The sequence below is a fragment of the Crinia signifera genome, chromosome 5 (assembly GCF_055691185.1).
Source record: "Crinia signifera chromosome 5, ASM5569118v1, whole genome shotgun sequence".
In the NCBI taxonomy this organism is placed as follows: Eukaryota; Metazoa; Chordata; class Amphibia; order Anura; family Myobatrachidae; genus Crinia; species Crinia signifera.
In genome coordinates this window covers 114,806,630-114,828,334 of record NC_139221.1, presented here as the reverse complement: position 1 = coordinate 114,828,334, position 21,705 = coordinate 114,806,630, and the positions used below count along the sequence as shown (strand labels likewise).

General features: G+C 44.6%; 1 protein-coding gene across 2 annotated transcripts in view; it reads left to right on the top strand.

Annotated features, from left to right (window-relative positions):
- Nucleotides 1-21,293, top strand: part of GMPR (guanosine monophosphate reductase) — an 82,361-nt gene extending 61,068 nt beyond the window's left edge. For both annotated transcript variants that reach the window (XM_083187881.1, XM_083187880.1), the window contains 2 exons: nucleotides 9,006-9,165; nucleotides 19,485-21,293. In XM_083187881.1, coding sequence (XP_083044007.1) covers nucleotides 9,006-9,165; nucleotides 19,485-19,665 — 341 coding nt within the window. In that variant the 3' untranslated portion in view covers nucleotides 19,666-21,293. The remainder of the gene's footprint in view (nucleotides 1-9,005; nucleotides 9,166-19,484) is intronic.
- Nucleotides 21,294-21,705: the final 412 nt, after the last annotated feature.

Here is a 21,705-nt window from a genome sequence, read left to right as displayed (position 1 = left end):
CTGTGCTGGGGCCTACCTCTGGTGCAGTGGCGTAACTATAGTCCCGCAGCCCCCGCGGTGGCGGGGAGGCTCTAGGCAGGTGTGGGCGCCTGGGGGGTCTGCGGGACTATAGTTAACACCTGGTCCCAGGCTCCCGACTCCAGCCCTCCCCCTCCTTACCCCATTGCCGCCGGCACCGCTGCCTCTAACCCGACACGCAGATCTGTGTCGGGTGACGGGCGGTCCCCGGCTCCGGCTGCAGTGCTAATAAAATAAGAGACACTCGGAAAATGGCTGCCCCCATAATGCTGTATGGGGGCAGCCATTTTCTGAGTGTCTGTTATTATATTAGCACTGCAGCCGGAGCCGGGGACCGCCCGTCACCCGACACAGATCTGCGTGTCGGGTTAGAGGCAGAAGTGCCGGCGGCAATGGGGACGGTAAGGAGGGGGTTAATATTTCGGGGGGGGGGGGGCGAAATGTCCGGCGGGGGGGCGCAAAAAAAGTAGTTACGCCTCTGCTCTGGTGCTGTGTAATATATATTATATGAATAATTAATTATATTATATATAGTCCACTGGTGCTGCCTGCACTGAATCTGCCAGTATTATTTAGTTACTGAGTCCTCTGTTGCCGCTGGCAGTGCTACTGCCTACCTAGTATACCTACCTAGTACATACTAGGTTGCTACAGGTATATATAATTTTATAAAAAAATAATACTGTGCTGTGTGGGACTGTAAAAAATAATTCCATGCTGCTGGTGCACTGACATGTGCCACTGCCAAGCAGTACCTAATAATAAAATTAATTATTATAAATTCTGCTGGTGCACAATACTAGTATTGCTGACATATCTACCTTTCTTGAGCCTAGTACTGTCTTATCTACCTGTCTGGTGCCTAGTACTGCCGTATCTACCGCTGCAGTGCCACTCTTACATGAGCCACGTGTTTGTGCCGCACACTTGTGTGGCTTAGCATAGTTATCCAGCTACCTCGGTGCAACTTTTTGACCTAAAAACAATATTGTGAGGTGTAAGGTTCAGAATAGACTGGAAATGAGTGTAAATTAATGTTATTGAGGTTAATATAGCGTAGGAGCAAAAAAAAACTAAATTCTGCGATTTTAGCAGTATTTATGCTTTTTAAAAAAAAAAATCAGAACCCAAAACCCAAAAAATCCAAACACAAAACACTTAGGAGGTGTTTTGCCAAAACCCATTAGAACCCAAAACCTCAAGGTAATCAGAACCCAAAACCCGAAAAGTGGCCAGTGCACATCCCTAATACCCTACATCCAATACTGTATATGATATGTAACAAACACATATGCCATAGTCTTAGGCCCGCATCAGGGGCAAACGCAGAATTTTCAGAGGGGGGTTTCCAGGGAGGGGCGGAGCAAAGCACGGAGATGGACACTTAGGTGACCCAGTATATGCCGGGTCAGTTAAAGTATTATAGATAGACCAAATGTATATAAATAATAATAATTATATATATATATATATATATATATATATATATACATAACATCAGTGTCGACCCCTGGGCATAGCAATGTATTGGGGCCCCTACCTATCCTCCAGTGGTAGGGGTGGGGGGTGCTATGAGCGGAAGCTTTGATGTCCCGCAGGTGGTAGGGGGTATTATATCAACCACTCAGCATGTAGGGCTCAGTAATTTCCACTAATTACCCCTTTACTGCACAGATGGTGGGAGATGGGGTGGGAGAAGGGGGCATTGGGCTGAATGAAGGGGCCCTGATACATAATTTCCAGGGTGGTAGAGGATGTTTTATATGCAGAAGAGGGGTGTATAGTGGAGTGGGCTTATTATTCATCATTTTCTGGTGGGAGGACAGCTTGCTTGACTGCAAATATCTCCAGTTCCTGGAACTAGATTTCTTAGCTTTTAATGGAATTAAAAACTAGAGAATCCCACCTACCAAATGGTATTGGGGACTAGGTGATCAGAGTTCAGGAGGCAGAGCAATCTGCCAACGAGTATATAAAACTACATACCAGGTGTGCTGGAGCTGGAGCAGTAACCAGCTGCTGGAAGGCTGATATCTCTGGTTCTGGGAACAATAGAGACAAGCTACTAGTGTCCTTCAAAGGGGAGAGTCCCATCTTTTGGAAAATACCCTCAGAAAAACTCTAAAGGTGCCCACACACTAGAACGATTTTTGGGCCGATTGGCCGATTTCCGATAAATCGACCGATATATCGTCCGATGTTTACCGATAATCGGTTGAAAATCGGCCGATTTTGGTCCGATGTGCGCTCCCGTGGATCTTTAGCTGAATCTTCTGATCTTACGTGCTGCACAAAAGATCAGAAGATTTAACAAAAGATCCATAGGAACGCACACGGGATCTTAAGAAAAATCTTTGGTAAAGATGTGCGCTTGCCTGAAATCTTTTGTCCAGATCGGACAAAAGATTTGAAGGCTAATTTATGCGCACATCTTATGATCGCAGATCTTTCTAGTGTGTGGGCACCTTTAGAGTCCTGGGGGGTTTCTGGGTACTCAGAACCCCCCCCTGCATGCGCTACAGCGCATGGGTACAGTAGCATTTTGCAACATAGTAATTTGGAATTTAAACCCAGGTCTGCAAGGGGTTGCGGATTATTAGATAGACAGTCGGTAGGTCTACCTCCAAAAGGTCGACATGCAATAGGTGGACAGGGTCAAAAGGTTGACATGCAAAAGGTGGACAGGGTGAAAAGGTTGACATGCAATAGATACACATGCTATAGGTTGACAGGGTCAATTTTCTGACCCTGCCGACCTTTTGGGGTAGACCTACTGACTGACTATTTAGACACTGCAGATCTATCAGCCGGAGCCACTGCAAGGGCACCAAGACAATGTGAGATTCCTGTATCTGAGGTGGATCTTTTCTGTTCATTGCAAACTACTTAGATCACAATGCACAGTTCAGTATACACTAAGGGGCCCGGTTACTATTAGATATGTGGGGGTTAGCTACAAATATTAAGTGAACCCCCCCCCCCATGTATCACGTAGGGACCACAGCAGGAATGTCTGATCCCTGCTGCGACCCCTCCTGCCTCATCACCAGCCACACCCCTGATGTGTTAATATCGGGCAGCATCTCAGAGGGTCCCTGGGCAACCGCCATTCTGAGATTGCAGTAGCCCATTGCAGCCTCTGAGCTGCGGTCCACACTGCCTGCAGAGCAGTGGAGTTGGCGGGGGTAAGCACCGCATTCGCAGCCCCCCAGCACCCTCCACCCTCCAGCAGTGCACCCATGCACAGACTCCCCGGCACCCGGTGAAGCAGACCACAGGGTTGTCCCTCCGTATGCAGGGACATACATTCGGGAGAAAGGAAGGGGTATTGAAATTTGATCCGGAGCAGTAAATGCGGCCCAGATCGCATACATATCTGATATTGTAGCACATATCAACATCAATGGTTTCTTTTTTATATGTCCATAAAAGTTTATGCATATGTGCAGTCAGTCACCATGGCGGGGTGATCAGAATGAGGGCCTTAATGCAATGTATTGCAATTTATATGCATACATTTATATTTATACATTCGCTATTTGTGCTTAGGCATTTAAGGATTTCTGTTTGAGAATTACATCTACTTTTGTAGCATCTTTCTAAGAAATGCTGCAGATGGGATTTCCCCACTTGGAAACAAAAGACATTTATTTATAAAGAAATACTTGCCGACTTTTGAAGTTGCATCTCCAAGAGAAGCCCAGAGAGGATACCCAAATCTCCACTTCGTGGGGGTGGGACAGGGCTGGCGTTACATAGCCCCACCCCCAAGCCACAAAAGCTCTGCGATTCATGGGTCTGAGAAGGGGACGGGATAAAATGGCAAAATTGCATAATTTGTGTCATTTTAGTCCTGCAAATTCCTGGAATTTGTTTCAGTGGGTCAAGGGGAGGTGGGGGGCTTTGGAGAGTATATAGAGACTTGCCCACCTTCCTAGGGTCCGGGAGGGAGACCTGATTTTTGGGAGCCTCCCACCTATTCTTGGAGAGTAGGCAAGTATGTATTAAAGTTATCCAGACCTGATCGCTGCTGTGCGAATTTGCATGGGAACAATTATCTAATGCCTGTGCATGCATCTGCGCTGCAGCACGGCGGTGCGCAGCAACAAAAATCAGAATTTTTTTTAATTGCAAACCGCCCATAGTTTAATTGACAGGAAGTCGATGTTTGTGGTGGTAACCGGACGTTTTCAGGGAGTGTCAGGAAAAACGCAGACATGCCCAGGTGTTTTCAGGGAGAGTGTGTGGCGTCAGCTTGTCACTGTGTGATGATCAGCCTGTGTCTGAGTTGTGAAAGGATCAGGGGTTACGCACAGACTACACACAGTGGAAAAATCATTTGATGCTGAGTGGGTTTTGAAAGATATTTTTGCAAGCCATTGGCACCCTTGCACAAGGCGGGATTACACAGCAGTAATCAGGTCTGAATAACCCCCTAAATATATAAGACTCTTGTGCACCCATGGACCAGTGTTCAGTGATCTAGTGAGGGCAGTCAGTCAGCGGATCACTGTGCTCCTCCTGTGATCTGCAATGAAATGATAACGCGAAGCAGCTCACATTCCGGCACTGGGGGATCCCATACACCTTAATGGTTTTTTTCTGACATACAAACTTGTGGAGCTTGTAGTTTCATTCAAGAATCTCCCAATTAGTATGTCTTATTTGACAGAAAAAGTAGTCTTCCTCTTTAGTCTCCATAATTATATGTGTTTGTTAACGTTTCTATAGCATTTGATGTATAGTCAACATAAAACACACTTTGCATATCATTCCCTCCAAAACTATGTGAATAAGATCAGGAGTCAGTCACTGTCCACTTATTTAATTTAATGTGTTAACTATACCATTATTTCCAACTTGCTGTTCTCACTTAATAGTCCAGCTCTGTATTGAGCGTACAGGTCCTCCTAACCACCAGCTGCTGGTTTTCCCTAGAATGCTGCTGAGGAGGAAAATTCTATGGGAAATGCAATTTGTATTACAGACCAATAAAGTTCTGTGAAACTCTTGCAGCCTGTTATACCTGTTATACCAGGGATTTTTTCAGAAAACATCTCTTTGCCTTCAAAGAGTTGTCAACCTCAATCTCATATACTGTAGTATTGTAATGGAGCACACTTTCATTATAAGTATGGATCATAGTACCATAAAATTCCCCTTTGTCCTATCGCCCCCTTCAATCACTGTAACCCCCACCCCCGGGGTCATTCATCATCACAGCTTCCAACCCAACAATCTCAGATTTTTCATGAAATTTGGTAAGGTGGTAGATGAGAAAAAGTTACTGTCATATGTAAAATATTAGCTCTCAGTGATACACAGTGCTCATGCAACAGGGTTGCAAACATGGCAAGAAATGTACCATATATACATGCAAGGTCAACTAAAAAAAACATAACTTTGCTTCTAATTGTGGTAGGACTTTCATGAGCGTTCCCATGGGTACGGGGACGGGCGCTGATGTCACAGGACGTCCGCCGCCCACCGTGTCATCGTTCCAGCACTTGGAAATAAAAGTCAGTTCCCACTGACATTTATTTGCGAAGCTAGGAGAAATCATTCGATGGTTGGCAACCAAAACAATTTAAAAAGGTGCTACCATGGATGATTGTAATGCTGCCACATGTTACCAGTGATCAAGTATCATTTGTGATAAGTCTAGGAAACAAATTAAAAGGGATTTTCAACTGCTGAGGAAGGACCAAGCGCATCAATTGATGAGGAAAGCGACACAGAAGTGGCAACATGTTATTAAATGAAAGTTTATGCAGTATGGGAGCATCACCTATCAAGAGGAAAACAATGAAAGAGGTAAACTATTGCAAAAGCAGTAGTGTAGCAATAGCTCCACAGGTGGCTTGGAGGTGTTTGTTAAGTGTGGGCACCGGGAGTCTGCAGGGGCAATTGTTTCTCTGTTCCCGGGACCTGCAGATCTTCCTGTCTGTGGTCCTGCATTGCTCCTGTTGCGTTGCCATTAAAAATGCCCCTCACAAAATGGCCACCCCTCACAGAAGACAGTTTTTCAGGATGCTAGAGGAGGCAGGCGCATCCTAAAAAACTGTCTGCTATGAGGCAGCGGCCATTTTGCAAATTACTTTATCATTGCATCAGTAGCAAGAGGAGCATCGGGACTGCATACAGGGAGATCTCAGGTCCCGGGCTACAGTACAGACCCGGAGGCGGCAGGCAGTACGGTACGGAGAAAAGGAGGGGGGGGGCGGCAAAATTTTAATTGCGGGGAGGCGCTTCATTTTTAGTTACGCTACTGTGCAAAAGTAAAACTGCAAAAATTACAGAAGTTGTAAAAAAAGGGCTATATTCCGTACTCCAGTTGAGGAACCTGTGCCTGATGATAGTGAGTGTTGTGATAATGTCATACTGCAACAACTTAAATAAACATTTGAAGAGAGCACAAAATGATGTGAGAAAATTACTATTTTGACATTTCTTCCAAAAGCCTGGAATCAGTGGCGTAACTATAGAGGGTGCAGGGGATGCAGTTGCTATGGGGCCCGACAGGTTGTGGGGCCCCAAAGCAATCCCCTGCACCCTCTATAGTATAGTGAGAACAGCATGTCATTTACTGGGTGAGAGAACGTAGGATGAAGGATGAAGCCGCTTCCTGTGCAGTCTCTGAAGCTACAGTAGCTGCGGCGCTGGCTGTGCGCGGCTGACAGACGCCAATTGAAGTGCTTGAACAGTCCGTCAGCCGCGCACAGCCAGCGCCGCAGCTACTGTAGATTCAGAGACTGCACAGGAAGCGGCTTCACCTCCGTCCTACGTTCTCTCACCCAATAAGTGACATACATGCTCAAACATACTGACAGCCAGGGCTCACAAGATTGGGCAGCTACAATAAAAACTATGGGGAGGGGGATCGGAATGGTGGGGAAATATTGGTAATATTGGAATAATAAAGGATATAGGGGGGAGGGGGTGAGGGTGACACAACAATGGCTATACACTCCAGGACATGTCTGGGGGAGGTGGTGGTGGCCCAACCTGGCCTGCAGCAGCAGTGGTTAAAGATAAAAAATTCCTCCGGCGGTGGGGGGCGGGGGGGGGGGGGGGGGGTAGGGCGTTCAAGATTTTGCTATGGGGCCCACAAAGTTCTAGTTACGCCTCTGCCTGGAATATTAGAAAAATAGAACATTATCCTCTGGCAAGTATCTGCATGATCAGAAAAGCAAAGCCATTAGTGCGAGAGTCCGGCATTTTGTCATCACCAAGTCCTAAACCAGGTAGAAGCTTGGACCCAGAAATTGCTGTAAAACTATGCATACAGTATCTTCTACTGCAGTGATGAGGTCAGCAGGATTATGCCTGGTAAGAGAGATGTTGGGGCCCATTTAAGTAGGATCCGGCCAGAATCTAAAGCCCGGGATTGCAATGTAATATGCAATCCTATCGCTGGTATGTATGTCTCTGCAGACACAGGGACTCCAGGGACATGGCTCCTGTGATCTGGTTCGATGGGTGCCGGGGGTTTGCACATGCGCTGTTGGCGCTGACTCTCGCCAACCCTGCTATTAGTGGGCTACTGGCATCTCAGAATGGTGGTAGACCCGGGACCCTGATGCGATGCTGCCCGGTATTGATACATTGGACACCATCACATTCCCCATAGAAACCTATGGGGGATACGCCTGGCAGCAGGGATTGGAGATTCCTGCTGCAGTCCCTCCTGGGGATACTTAATATTTGCAGCTAACCATTTCAGGAATTTAGCCACAAATATTAAAAGATAAATGGGCCTCTCTGTGACAGTAAGAATTAGTGGTACCAAAGAACACATACAAGAGGCGAAATTTGAATAACCCTTAAGAATTGCATGCCCACTTCAAACAATAAAATCCTGATATAAAAGTGGGGTTAAATAAAATGGGTTGCAGCATTGACTTTTTATGTACTTATCCATTTGTCAAGCTCTTAAATCAAACAACTGTACAACTATTCTTTGATAATCTGTGTTAAATAAATGTAGTGGGTGTTTCAGGTTGTTTTTTTCCCCACAATTTAACGTTTAAGGCTGCAGTGGGAAAGCGCCAGAGTTGAAATACCGGTTAAAGTTAACCGGTATTTCAACCCGTTTTAAAAGCAGAGTCCTACACGTTTAAATACAGTTTTTAAGGCAGTGGGAATGCCTCTTAAACGGTATTTAAAAACCCCACACTAATTCCCCCTCCCCTGGTACCTTTCCTGGAAGGGTACCTGCACCGCACCCACCCCCTCCCCTGGCACTTACCTGCGCGGGGGATCCGGGCAGCGGGGTCTAGCATCATGGCATGGGCACAGCACTTCAGGTCCCTCCCTGTGGCTGGTGATGGATGCAGGGCAGCGGGGTGGGGTCCATTTGGGATCCGGGCAGTCCCTGGGGCTGATGGTAACTAGTAGTTCCCACTATGCGCATGTGTATTGAGCGCCGCGCATATGTAATGAGCGGCTCATTTATATGTACGGCGCTCAATACACATGCGCATAGTGAGAACTACTAGTTACCATCAGCCCCAGGGACTGCCCAGATCCCAAATGGACCCCATCCCGCTGCCTTCCCACTGCCCTGCATCCATCACCAGCCACAGGGAGGGACCTGAAGTGCTGTGCCCATGCCATGATGTCGGACCCCGCTGCCCGGATCCCCCACGCAGGTAAGTACCAGGGGAGGGGGTGGGTGCAGGGCAGGTACCAGGGGAGGGAGGGGGGGTGCAGGGCAAGTACCAGGGGAGGGAGGGTGGGTCCAGGAAAGGTACCAGGGGAGGGGAGGGGGGGGGTTATGAAAGACAGGCACTCTTTTTTAAATGGTTCACTGCGATGGGAATAGCACTTAAACGGTATTTAAAACGGTAATCTGCTGCAGTGGGAATGCTAATACCGTTTTAAATACCGTTTAAAAATACCAGTACTTAAAACGGGTCTGCAGTGGGAAAGCAGCATTATCTATCAAGCTGCATTGTTTATATTATTGTCTTCTTTGCTTTATTCAGGGGCTGGAGCAGATTTTGTGATGCTGGGAGGAATGCTGGCTGGACACGATCAGTGTACAGGAGAGATTACTGAAAGAAATGGAAAGAAGGTGATGCTGTTCTATGGCATGAGTTCAGATACAGCCATGAAGAAACATGCAGGCAAAGTGGCTGAATACAGGTATTAGAGAAAGTCACAGAAACTCCTCTGTTTTTTTCCTTTCTTCAGACACATAGGGGGGGTATTTAATTTTGGACGCTATTTCTGCGGCTGCCACTTCCAAAAGCATTGAAGGCAGATTCTGACAAAACAGATCTGACTTTAACACAAGTTGGATGTGTTTTGTCGGAATGACCGCGGATTGTCGAATTCATGGCGGTTTTTCGACAGACCGCGCCCTTTTTTCAACAGCCGGAGCATTAAATTCCGGCTGTCGAGTTACAGTCGAGCTGAGAGAAAACGGACCAGGATTCCAACTTTTGGGATGTTCTGACAGTTGGAATCCCAGATTGAATACCCCCCCTTATTGCCTCTTACTGTTCCAAGCACTAGTGTGTGCTGTGTAGTCAGAATTTTAGGCGGCTGGAATTAAATGTGCAACAATATTAAATATAACACCATGGGGCGATTCTCTAAGACAGAAATGCAGTAAAACCCCCGTTATCTGGGTTTTTACCGCATTTCTGTATGCTCTAACCCCCTCCGCAGTGGCAGTGCTGTGGAGGGAATCGCCAGCAAAAGCTGGCGATACCTTGCAGAAGCCTATGGGCTTCTTACCGCAGTGCTGTTTGAGGGATCCATCACGGATCCCTCCCAGCATGCCCTGCGGCCAGCGCGTCACTCTGCGAATGCGCAGATGGACTCCCAGGTCACAGACCGGGAAGTCCAGTGCCGGCACCACATCGCAAGGGACAGCTCTTATCGCAAGAGCTGTCCCTTGGGTTAATAACCGCATATGTAAGAGCATATGCCGTTATTAATAATGCGGTGGCCGGCGAAGGGGGGGGGGGGGGGGCGATAGAGGGCTGCGGATGTTAGAACATCCCGCCCCAAGCATGTTTTGTATTTTCTGTAATATGATTACTCCCTCAAATCTAGCAGCTGTAACTACCAAAGATGCTGCCGCCGTGAACATTTCTGCTTAGTAAATTGACACCAAGGTAATATTGCTTTGCAATAGCCACACAAATTATAACTGATTTTATATAGAGGATTGATCATTTTCAGGGAAAAAATTAATCTACTTAATCTTTCTAACATAAACTGGACAAAATAGTGGGATGTTTTTATTGAGAGAAAATGGAGTATGATCATACAGTATTTGTGCTTCTGCTTTTTAGAAAGACCACCAAGTGATACCTAGTGGTTCTTGTTTCAGAAGACTTAATGAGCTTATGGACCAAAGTTTGCAGAGAAACAAAATGGAGAGAAAGGATCATCCAGTCAGCTCCTAACTGCCATGTTATAGGCTGTGTTTGAAAAATGAAAGAACCTGGTTGGCTGGTATTTGGGGGGTATCCAATTAACTATGAAAAAATGAAAAAAAATTATGGGTTGCCCAAAGAAAAAAAAAACCTTCCGAAAAACACACAAGCTCAGTGAAAACTGTAGGTTTTCAACAGCCTTACAAAAATGAGTCTGATTTGGGGGATTTGGTTTTGCATGCCTGAGGCAGGTTAACCAAAAGCCCTGATAAGCAGTGGCAAGTGGGTAAGTGGATACTAGCTAATCTCTGTCCACTTTATGTCTCTCCAAAAACTTTGATACATATGCTCCAGCATTTTATGAGAAAACCTTTGCTTTATTTACTCTTTATGCAGCAAATTACTTTATCTAAAATGGCTAAAATAGTGTGCGTGTGTGTGCGTGTGTGTGAGAGTGAGAGTGGGGGGGGGGTGGTAAGTTTAATTGGTATTACAAGAAAGAGGCCTATAGCCAACTTTTTTTTTTTTTTTAAACTACTAAGAAATTCTGTGATCCTTGCAACATTAATTCTCCTTTCTAAAACAGCAAAATACCTGAGTCTACATGAGGTTTTCATAATAATTTTTCTTTTATATTTGTTTTTAATAATATGGTAATAATATGGTAGCACAACATAGAATACCATTTTGAAAACCAGAAAGTTTGCTGGATTAAATAAAGGGGACCCCTCCCCACCGTTCAAGAGTATCCAAACTTCCGATTGCTTACTTGACACTTTCAGGATTTCTTGAGATTTACTTCTTTTGACCAAGTACCATATATACTCGAGTATAAGCCTACTTTTTCAGAACATTTTTTATGCTGAAAAAGCCCCCCTCGGCTTATACTCGAGTGAGGGTCCCACTTGAGTCAATAAGTTTTCCCAGTTTCTTGTTGTAAAATAAGGTGCCTCGGCTTATATTCGGGTCGACTTATATTCAAATATATACGGTAAATGGTTATTCTATAAGATTCTTAATCCTTAGCTGTTACTTTGTTTAAAACTCTCTGTTAAATTGGAGCAACTAATCGTACCAATGCCATGCCACAAATATAATTTTGCTTACCATGTACACTATATACTCATGACTCTTGTAAGCATAAAAAACGCATAAAAAAAAAACCTGTAACTATCAATAAAAACCAGTATACATAGTGATGGCTAAATAAAACCTATTTATTAACATAGGTTTTAAATATGAAATCTGGATAACTTAATTATAATATAGAATGTAAACTAAATTCTGCTAGAAGACTAAAGAAAAACACATGGTTAGAGGCCCATAATGTCATTCAGCTAATCATCGTTAGGGAGGTTATACCACTCACCCTTGCACAATGTGATCACCAAATGAGTGTCTTCTCTTTTTCCAGTATATTTATAAAAATAGGATGTTGCTAATGAAACAATATTACAATGCTCAGGTACCCAGGACATGGGCATTCACATTGCATGCAGCTGATGTTTCGGTCTGGAATGCTAACCTGCTTAAAAATAATAAGACAGAGGTCAGATGCCAGTGAGCACCGCCAAATTCATTACACATATTGCTGTGATTAATCTGCAAGTTTTTATACCAATTCCAATGTTAGAAAAATACTAATCCTAAGGGGCGTGTTCAGTTAGGTGTGAGAATAGCAAAGCTCTTGCACCTAAGGGGTTTTTCCCACAATGCAAGATTTTTGCGATTTAATGTGGTGCAGAATTCCACAGAGCTGCCTCTTCCTCCTCCTCCTCCTCCTCCAGTTTTCTACCCCAGTGTCACAGAGAGATCTTCCAAGGATGAGGAAGGTTTGGCATACCTGGACCCTCCACCTTGCACACTCTAAACTGCAGTTGCTACCAGTGGCAGATCCAGAACAAAATTACAGGGGAGAACCACGCTGGAGGAAGTGTTTGTGTGTGTGTGTGTGCGGGTGGGGCTTAATAACAGGGAATACCATACTCATGGGCAATGCACTGCTCCTCTACTCACGGACATTGACTAGAAAGCTAGGGCATCATCTTCTGATTCAGGTCTGGCTGTGTCCTCCTCTTGGTGTGGCTTACTGGGCATCTGGAATGTGGCCTCCTTTGTGGTCATGGTGCCTGGCTATCTGGGAGGTCCTACAAATTAGTGAGCCTGATCTGGCTATCGATATTACTTAGCTAGCCATGCCCTGAGCAGAGCCTCCTGCTTGGGCTCCAACTCCTTTAGCTTATGCTGATAAGCCCCCCCCCCCCCTTCCTATTCCACATTGCCCCGGCAGTGTGCCTGCTGAATGACTGCCATTCCCTGGTTCGGTCTCTGCTGGTCATCCAGGAAGCAACACAACTCCAGCAGCTCCCTTGTCAAGCCCAGTGGCTAGCCCGCCAAGTAGAATGCAGGAGGCAGAGCTGCTGGGCAGATTAGTCAAGCCTGCCAGGGGAGAGCTGCGTACCATCCAGGGCACCAGGTGGGTATTTTAGGTTTTTTTTTTTCAATATACGTAAAATAAAAAATGCCCTTAACAACAGGGGGCACATGCTTTAGTGCCCCCCCCCCCCCCCCACCCTCCAACCCCTGGTTCCACATATGGCCACTACTCTTCACCCTGCTACCTGCACTTCACACTACACTGCCGCTACCCCTCACCCCCATCCCAAAATCATGACACATACCCACAGTTATCCAAACTTGGATATGAGGTCCCCGAGGTTTTTTTGAGGGCAAACCTTTTTATATGTAATTCAATAAATAATATATTCTTGTCTTCTTTTGGCAATTCTGGCTAAGAAAGTTAGAGGAAAGAGAATATTAAGCAGCGTACCTGTGATGGCCACAGGAAAACATAGCATTGGGTTAGGTAAACATCATCATATGCAAAACCCAGATTTATAAAGCTCTGTTAGAGGGTACATTAGTGGCTACAAGTCGCTGAAGCCATTCGCAACGGGGACCTCCACATGTGCATATGTTATTATGTGTATGCGCAGTACAAAAACATCAGTTCCTGTTGCGAATTCGAATAAGCATTTCCAATAAAGAAGTGTTTCACATGTTTTAGCGAGAGGCTAATACTAAATACTTTGAGGCAGTGGCGAAAGTTCATCCCAGTTGCCCGGAGGCAAGATAAGTATTGGTGCCCCTCCATATAGCTCAATCAGTAAGGTGCCTGTCTCCAGGAAGGTCATGGAATTACATACCTCCCAACTTCTGCAGTTGGTAGGTCGGGACTCTTGCGCGGTGAAGCCGCGCGCGTTCCCGAAAAGGGGGCGCTGCCTTGTGAAAAGGGAGCGTGGCCTCGTGGGATGACGCGCCCTCCGGCCGTCATATTCTTGGCAGGCTGGGGGGACTCCCAACTGCTCCCCCCACTGCGGGACAATGGCGGCCCCGGGTGGGGTGCGGGAACGCAGTAATCGGGACAGTTGGGAGGTATGCTGTTAGAAGGGGGAGTCAGCCACATTAGCAATATCAACTGCTTTCAAAAAACTGCTTCAAACTTGAAGGGGACGAGAGGTGCCCCCTTGGGAGCAGGAGCCCGGCGGCAGATGACTCCATTGCCTCCCAGAGTTCTGCCTCTGCTTTGAGGAAATGGCTACATTCATATTCCATTCTCTTCTTCTGCAGTGTGGCCTATGAAGCTGTGAGGACATGCATGTGACAATCTGTGAGGAGATAATGATGTGAAGAGAAAGCCCAATATATACTATACAAGGCCCCAGGGTGCATTTGGTTATCCATATTTCTGTAGCACAGAAGTGTGGGGACAGGGTCAGGACATATGTCGGCACTCCAGCCTGTCATAATGATACCTCACAGGATCTGGCAAGTACTGCAGTCAGATGCTGCGTTCTGTACAAGCTAATTTATTCCCTCATGTAGTCCCTGGGAAACCCTCCTGACAAGGTGATGAGAGCACTGAAATTGTTAGTGCTGTTATATTGTACTTAGGAGCTTATTTTCCGTAATATGCGTGTCAGAACGGGGGTGTGTACTTATTGTTAACACATGGGGTGTGAAGCAGAGCTGTATGTTTGGTATACAGTCGACAGCACTAAGATCAACATACATTGTATCGACATGGGACGCGGTGTACCAATAAGGTGTCAATGTCGACTACGTCGGCATTCAGAACAAAAAAAAAAGCGAAAACCCCATGTCAACCTGTTGGCTGTCGACCTTATGCTTGTGGCAACCTAATGACCTGTTGACCTAAGCCCATGTCAACCTTTTCATGCATGTCGACCCGATGACCCATACCTGTATGCTTATGTGCATGCGTGGTTTAAATCATGTATTTATTTTATTTTTATTTACAGTTTCTTATATATCGCAGCAGATTCCTTTGCGCTTTACAATAGTAGACAGTGATAAAACAGACAGACTTGGAGGTAGGAGGGCCCTGCTGCAAGCTTACAATCTATAGGGATATAGAAGGGAAACACAAGGACAGGCATCAGTAATAGCATCGCAGTCCCACCAAGTTGCAGGTCCAGAAGGGAAGCTATATAATACATAAGTGCCTCAGAGGGTTATTCGTGTAGAACTTAAATATGATAGGCTGCCTGAAGAGGTGAGTTCTCAGGGAACCCTTGAAAGTTTGGAGGCTAGCGGAGAGTCTTATTGTGCGTGGAAGGGCATTCCATAGGGTGGGAGCAGCCTGATGTAAGTCCTGTAACAGTGAATGGGAGCTAGTGATCCGTGCAGAAGACATGCGCAGATCTTGTGCAGCTTTGTATGTGAGTAGAAGTGTTTTATATTGAATATGGTAAAATACAGGCAATGAATGGAGGGACTGGCAGAGCAGATCAGCAGACGATGAGCGTCTTGCTAGGAAGATCAGCCTAGCAGCAGCATTTAAAATGGATTGCAGTGGCGAGAGTCTGTTCTTGGGAAGACCAGTTAGGAGACTATTGTAATAATCAATGTGGGATATAATGAGTGTATGGATAAGAGATTTAGTAGTGTCTTGTGTGAGATACGGTCATATTTTGGATATGTTTTTTAGATGCATGTAACATGATTTGGAAACAGATTGAATGTGGTGAACAAAGGACCGTTCAGAGTCGAGATTGACCCCTAGGCAATGAGCTTGTGGGGTCGTATAGATTGTCGAGTTGTCAACAGTTATGGAGATATCATGATGGTAACTGTTCTTGGCCTGTGGAAATATAAGTAATTCCGTTTTGGAAATATTGAGTTTGAGATGGTGAGAAGACATCCAGGATGAGATGGCAGAGAGGCATTCAGAGACTCGGCCCAAGACCACTGGTGACAACTACATCCAGGATGAGATGGCAGAGAGGCATTCAGAGACTCGGCCCAAGACCACTGGTGACAACTCTGGGGTTGATAGATAGATTTGAGTATTGTCCACATACAAGTGATATTGAAATCCGAAAGAGCTGATTAGTTTGCCAAGAGAGGAAGTATAGATTGAGAAAAGCAGAGGACCTAAACTGAGCCTTGCAGAACTCCAACTGAAGGTAGTGAAGAGGAGGTAGAGTCAGAGAAGCGATCACTGAAAGAGCGATCAGATAGGTCAGAGAACAAGGAAAGGTCTGTATCATTAAGACTTAGGGAGTGCAGTGTTTGTATGAGAAGAGTAGTGAGTAATGGCCTTTAGACTTGGCAGTTACCAGATCATTCATCACTTTAGTCAGTGCTGTCTCAGTGGAGTGTTGGGAACGAAAGCCTGACTGAAGAGGGTCTAATAGGGTGTGAGAGTTAAGAAAGTGTGTGAGGTGAGAGTAGACAAGTCTCTCCAATAGCTTGGAGACGCATGGGAGCTGAGAGATAGGACGGTAGTTAGAAAGAGAGTTAGGGTCAGAATTTAGTTTTTTTTCAGAATGAGAGTAATCACTGCATGTTTGAACAGAGATGGAAAAGTATCAGTAGCAAGAGAATGATTGCAGATTTTAGTTAAGGTTGGGATAAGCACAGGAGTTTTAATGACTTGAGCAGGTATAGAATCAAAGGGAGAGGTAGTGGAGTAGGAGGAAAATAAGAGTGTGGATACTTCTTTTTTTTTTGTGGGCTCAAATGAAGAGAAAGTACCAGAGCGTTCAGGTGGGGAAGAAAGTGGGTTAGAGGTTGTGAAAGAGCATACCATTTCATCTCGGATGTTATCAATCTTGTCCTTAAAGTAGGAGGCAAGTTCTTGTGCACTGATGGTAGCCGGTGGGGGAGGAGGGGGAGGGTACAGAAGAGATTTAAGTGTGTTAAAAAGTCGCTTAGGGTTGGTGGCACGAGAAGAGATGAGAGATTGGAAGTATGTTTGTTTGGCAGTGTCCAAAGCATTGCAGTAGGAGTGGTAGATAGACTTATATGCAATGGTTAAAGTGAGGGGGAACTGGGGGGAACTGAGTTCCACCACCTCTAATGGTAGGGGGAACTAGTTCCACCTCCTGCACTACACAGTAATTCCAACAGAAAAGACTGTCCCAGCAGCTTTTTTCTCTGGCACAGCGTATGTGATTTCAAGCTGTCACAAGATACTATTGGTGTCGGCATTATGTGTAGGGGCTGTACTACTATGCACATTGTGTATAAGCAACGCTACTTTGCTGCATACATGTAAACAGAGTACTAATGTGCAGCACAACATGCAAAAGTGAGTAAGGGGCACTACATGTGGTGTAATGAGAATGAGATTGTGCTACTGTGTAAAATAATTTAAATTGGGGGTACAATTGTATGACCACTGTCCCTTCATAAATAATGGGAGGTAGGGCATAAATAAACTTATAGTTTGCAGGGGGTGCCAAATACCCTGGCACTGGCCCAAGTTCGTCTAATTGGGGAGGGGGGGGGGGGAATTGGTCGATGGAAGGGAATATGAGTTCCACCACCTCTCCATGACCACTTTAAGCCCTGCTTATATGTGAGGAAATCAGATTACGAGATTTACGCCATTAGCGTTCTACTTTATGTGACTGATTTTGTAGTTGTCTTGTTATCTTGGAGTGCCATGGCTGGCATCTAAGCCTGTGTGGGGTATAATGGGAAGCTGGAGCCACTTCATCATGGGCTGTTTCAAATGTCTGGTAGAGGTGGGAAACAGCAGAGTCAGGAGAGGTAAATGTAGAAATTAGTGAGAGCTGTTGTTGCAGGGAGGTGGAAAGTAGTGGAAAATTAATAGCATTAGTTTTTCTGTGGGTTAGAGTAGGCTTGCATGATTTCAGTGTCAGTGAGCTTGGGGTAATGGAGGAGAGCGAGAGGGTAATGAGATTGTGATCAGAGAGAGGGAGGGAGTGTTAGTAAAATCAGAGACTGAGCTCAGCCTGTCAGAGGATAAGAAGTAGTGGAGCCAGGCAGAGAAATGTTCCAGAAATTGAGGTTTGGGAAGCCCAGGTGGGCGATAGATAGCAGCAACACGCAGAGAGAAAGGGGAAAAAATCCTAATAGAGTGAACTTCAAATAATGTGAATGTGAGTGAAAAAATGGTGGTAGAACGAAGTATGTGAAGGATTGGGACAGTAATATACCAACCCCACCTCCTTTACAGTTACCAGGCCTGGAGGTGTGAGTGAAGTGGAAACCACCATATTGTCATGTGAGCCAGGTTTCTGTAATGGCCAGCAGGTTGAAGTTGTGAGAGATGAAGACGTTGTGGATGGATGTTAATTTATTAGAAACAGAGCATGCGTTCAATAGGGCACATTTAAGTTGTTTGGTGTGTGGTGGGAGGCATGTGATATTTATCAGGTTAGTTACCTGACCCTCTCTTTCTCTCTGCCTAACCCCCTCTCACCCCATCTTTCTGTCTCACCCCTCTCTCTTTTTGCCTGACCCCCTCTCTCTCTGCTCTCTGCCTAACCCCCTCACCCCTCCCCTCTCTCTGTCTGACCCCCCTCTCTCTCTGCCTGAACCCAATCTCACCCATATTATTGCCTAACCCCTGTCTCTCACCTCCTCTCTCTTTGGGGGTTATTTTGGTTCACTCTTTCGGACAAAATCCTTCTTAGATGGACAAAACCATGTGCACTGCAGGTGGGGCAGATGTTACTTGTGCAGAGAGAATTAGATTTGGGTGGGGTTTTACTTCAAAGTGAGATCTATATTGCAGTGTAAAAATAAAGCAGCCAGTATTTACCCTGCACAGAAACAAAATAACTCAAATCTAATTCTCTCTGCACATTTTACATCTGCCCCCCCTGCAGTGTACATGGTTTTGTCCATCTAAGAAGTATTTTGTCAGAAAGAGTGAACTAGAATAATGGCCTTTGTACCGGACCCTCTCTCTCTTACCCTTAAATCCTTTCATCAACCCCTTCTCTCTATTCCTGACACTCTCCCTCTCCCCTCTCTTTCTATCCCTGACACTGTCTATCTCTATCCCTGATACTATCACGCTCTCATTTCCTCACTTTGCCTGATGTCCCCCTCCTTCCCTGACATTCTTTCTATCTGACACACTTGTTTCTCTCTTTCTCTATCACTCTCCTTCTCCCCCCCCCTATCTCCCATTCTCCCTGTTTCTAGCTATATATCTATGGGGGGGGGGGGGGCACCAACTTTTATCTTGCCTCCGGGCAACATGGACGAACTTATGCCACTGGGTAGTCATAAATTAAGAGGGAAGTCCAGTAATAGAGCATTCTGTCGCTCCTTTAGATTTGGGAGCATGCATTAGTATTGATTAAATTTTATAAGTAAGCTAGTGCTTATTCTAGTCTAGTTTTGTATTCAATGAATGATAGTGTGGAGGTACTGTAGGTGTCTATATTCCATGTGTGCTTTTGTGTGTGGAATCCAACAAATATGTGGGGTCACATCTACACCCCCTATTCCCTCATCTAAGTGATAGGGAGCTGCTAGCTTTTGATTTGATTGCTTTTTCTGAGCATTTTTATTAATATTATTGTTAATATGTGTATGTGGATCCACTGATTTATCGTGTGTGCTTAACCTTTACGAATGAAATATTGTTAACCTAGCCATGCAGTTGTATTTGCATCACTCAGTGAAACCCAAGCACTGGTCTCTCCCCCTTCTACTTTAGTAAATATAACAAGGGTGTCTTGCAAGATAATACAACATTGTATAATAATATAATCTCTGTGTGTACAGGGCATCTGAAGGTAGGACAGTGGAAGTACCGTACAGAGGAGATGTGGAGGACACTGTGAGAGACATCCTAGGAGGACTAAGATCTACCTGCACATATGTGGGAGCTGCCAAACTGAAAGAGCTAAGCAGACGGACAACTTTTATCCGTGTGACCCAGCAGTTCAACCAGATGTTTTCCTAATGGTGGAAATGCATAAGTGGTGATCACATCATTCTCATCACAGGCTTCCGTCCCATATTTGTTTCTAGATAAACTGTTCTTTATTCATGCCTTACATTTCCACACAGAAACATAGCCAACGTAGACAAGCTTCCTATGCAGCATATACAGTATATATATGTATGTATATATATATATATATATATATATATATATATATATTATACTTCTCATCTGAATTATCACAGATACATTTATATCAATCATTTCATAGCCAATCTATTTTTTGTTATGTAACATTTAAATATATTTTACAGACCTAGGTGATTTATGAATTTATTTATTATTTTTAAATCAAAATCTTAGTGATTAAAGCTACAATAGCAAACCGTTATAACTATACTTATTGTATTCAGTGATACAACCATCTACTTAGACCAGGTCTGTCCGGAAGTGGCCCTTATTGCCCATTTTGTGGCCTTAAAGTATACATTGTGAACTGGTTATAAAATAAACAAATGTATTGGAAGTGCTGATCTGTATTGTATTATGCTTATATGATGACGGTGATGATGATGATGACGACATATTTTACCTACCTCTTGTGATCTGTCCAACAAGTTGTGAACCAAGATCCTCTGAGTTTCTTTTCCATAACAAAAGGCCAGACTGGTTTACAGTGTGGGGCATTAATAAGTTGATGCTGGGTTAGATGTACACCAGTTTGGATTAGCATAAAATGCATAGGTGCACCCACAAAATAAGCACATACCCATGTCCATATGCCAATATGGTTGTCTCTGATATTTAAGCATCTGTAGGACAGAATGGGGGAGAGGCAGGCAAACGTAGTCTGGGCACATAAGGGGAGCATTCACAAAATAGCAACTGAGACAGAACCATGCAGAGATGCAGGCATGTCCGTCAGTAGCCTTATAATTTGTGGTGCATGAGCAAATGGTACCTGTACACACTTCTAGCTAACACTAGCTGGCTGCCCGTGGATTGACTTCTGAAGCTGTTAGTGCTTTATTCATTGATTGTGACTATGCTGTACGGCTTATTGGGCATAGATTAAAATATATTTTTTGTGCTACTTTCATTCGTATACAAGTAGAAGATAGTGGGGCAGATGTGCAAAATCTTGGAGAGTGATAAGAGAGAATAAAACTGCCCAACAATTGGCTCCTATAATTTTTCAAACACAGCCTGAAACATGACAGTTAGGGGCTAAGTGGCTGGTACTCTTTCTACTTTATAACTGTCAGAGGCATAGTACAAATATTAATAAACTACTGTACTGCTTATGAACTGGTTGGGTATAAGTAATGTAAGCCTGGTATCTACCTGGTGAATTTGCTACTGTTGCAGAGCAGCCACATCTTAGGATGCCTGTGAGGATAACATCCGCAGCGTGCAGGTACTTATTGCAGTGCTCCGGTGGGGAGGGGATCTAGTCCTCTAAGTGTGCCGGCAGCAGAAACAGAATGTTTAGGTCACCTTACAACTGCAAGACATAACATCGTTTATGGTGGTAAATAAATACATGTGTTTTGGATGTGCCTTTGTAAATCATGTTTTTGTCTTTTCAAAAAGTTGTTCTTTGAAAGATTTTAAATTGTCTAGTAAATAAAACCACAATTTATGACTCTTAAATTTAATACCCTGGGTGAAGCAGGCAGTATGTTTCTAGGAAGGCTGCCCAATGTTTTGTAGAGCAATACTTTAAAAGGCAAGATCAACCTGTTTGCAACATATTAACTTTACCTCTTCATATCGAAATAAAAATAAATCAAGGTGGATGGATCCTCTAAAGTGCATATTCTCCATATACCCTGAATTCATCTGGGGGTCGAGCTTTTAGCTTTGTGGATCCAACTCTTTGAAGCTCACTGTCCCGCTAAGTGGTAGCGGACCCAACTGTAGAATGCTTCAAAAACAGACTCAAGGCTTACCTGTTCACGCATTCCACTAATGTACCTTTAGTTCCTAAAAAATACACACAAATTTTAAGTATTTTTTGTATTTTGTGTTCTTAAATGCAAAGCACGTTAAGCCCTA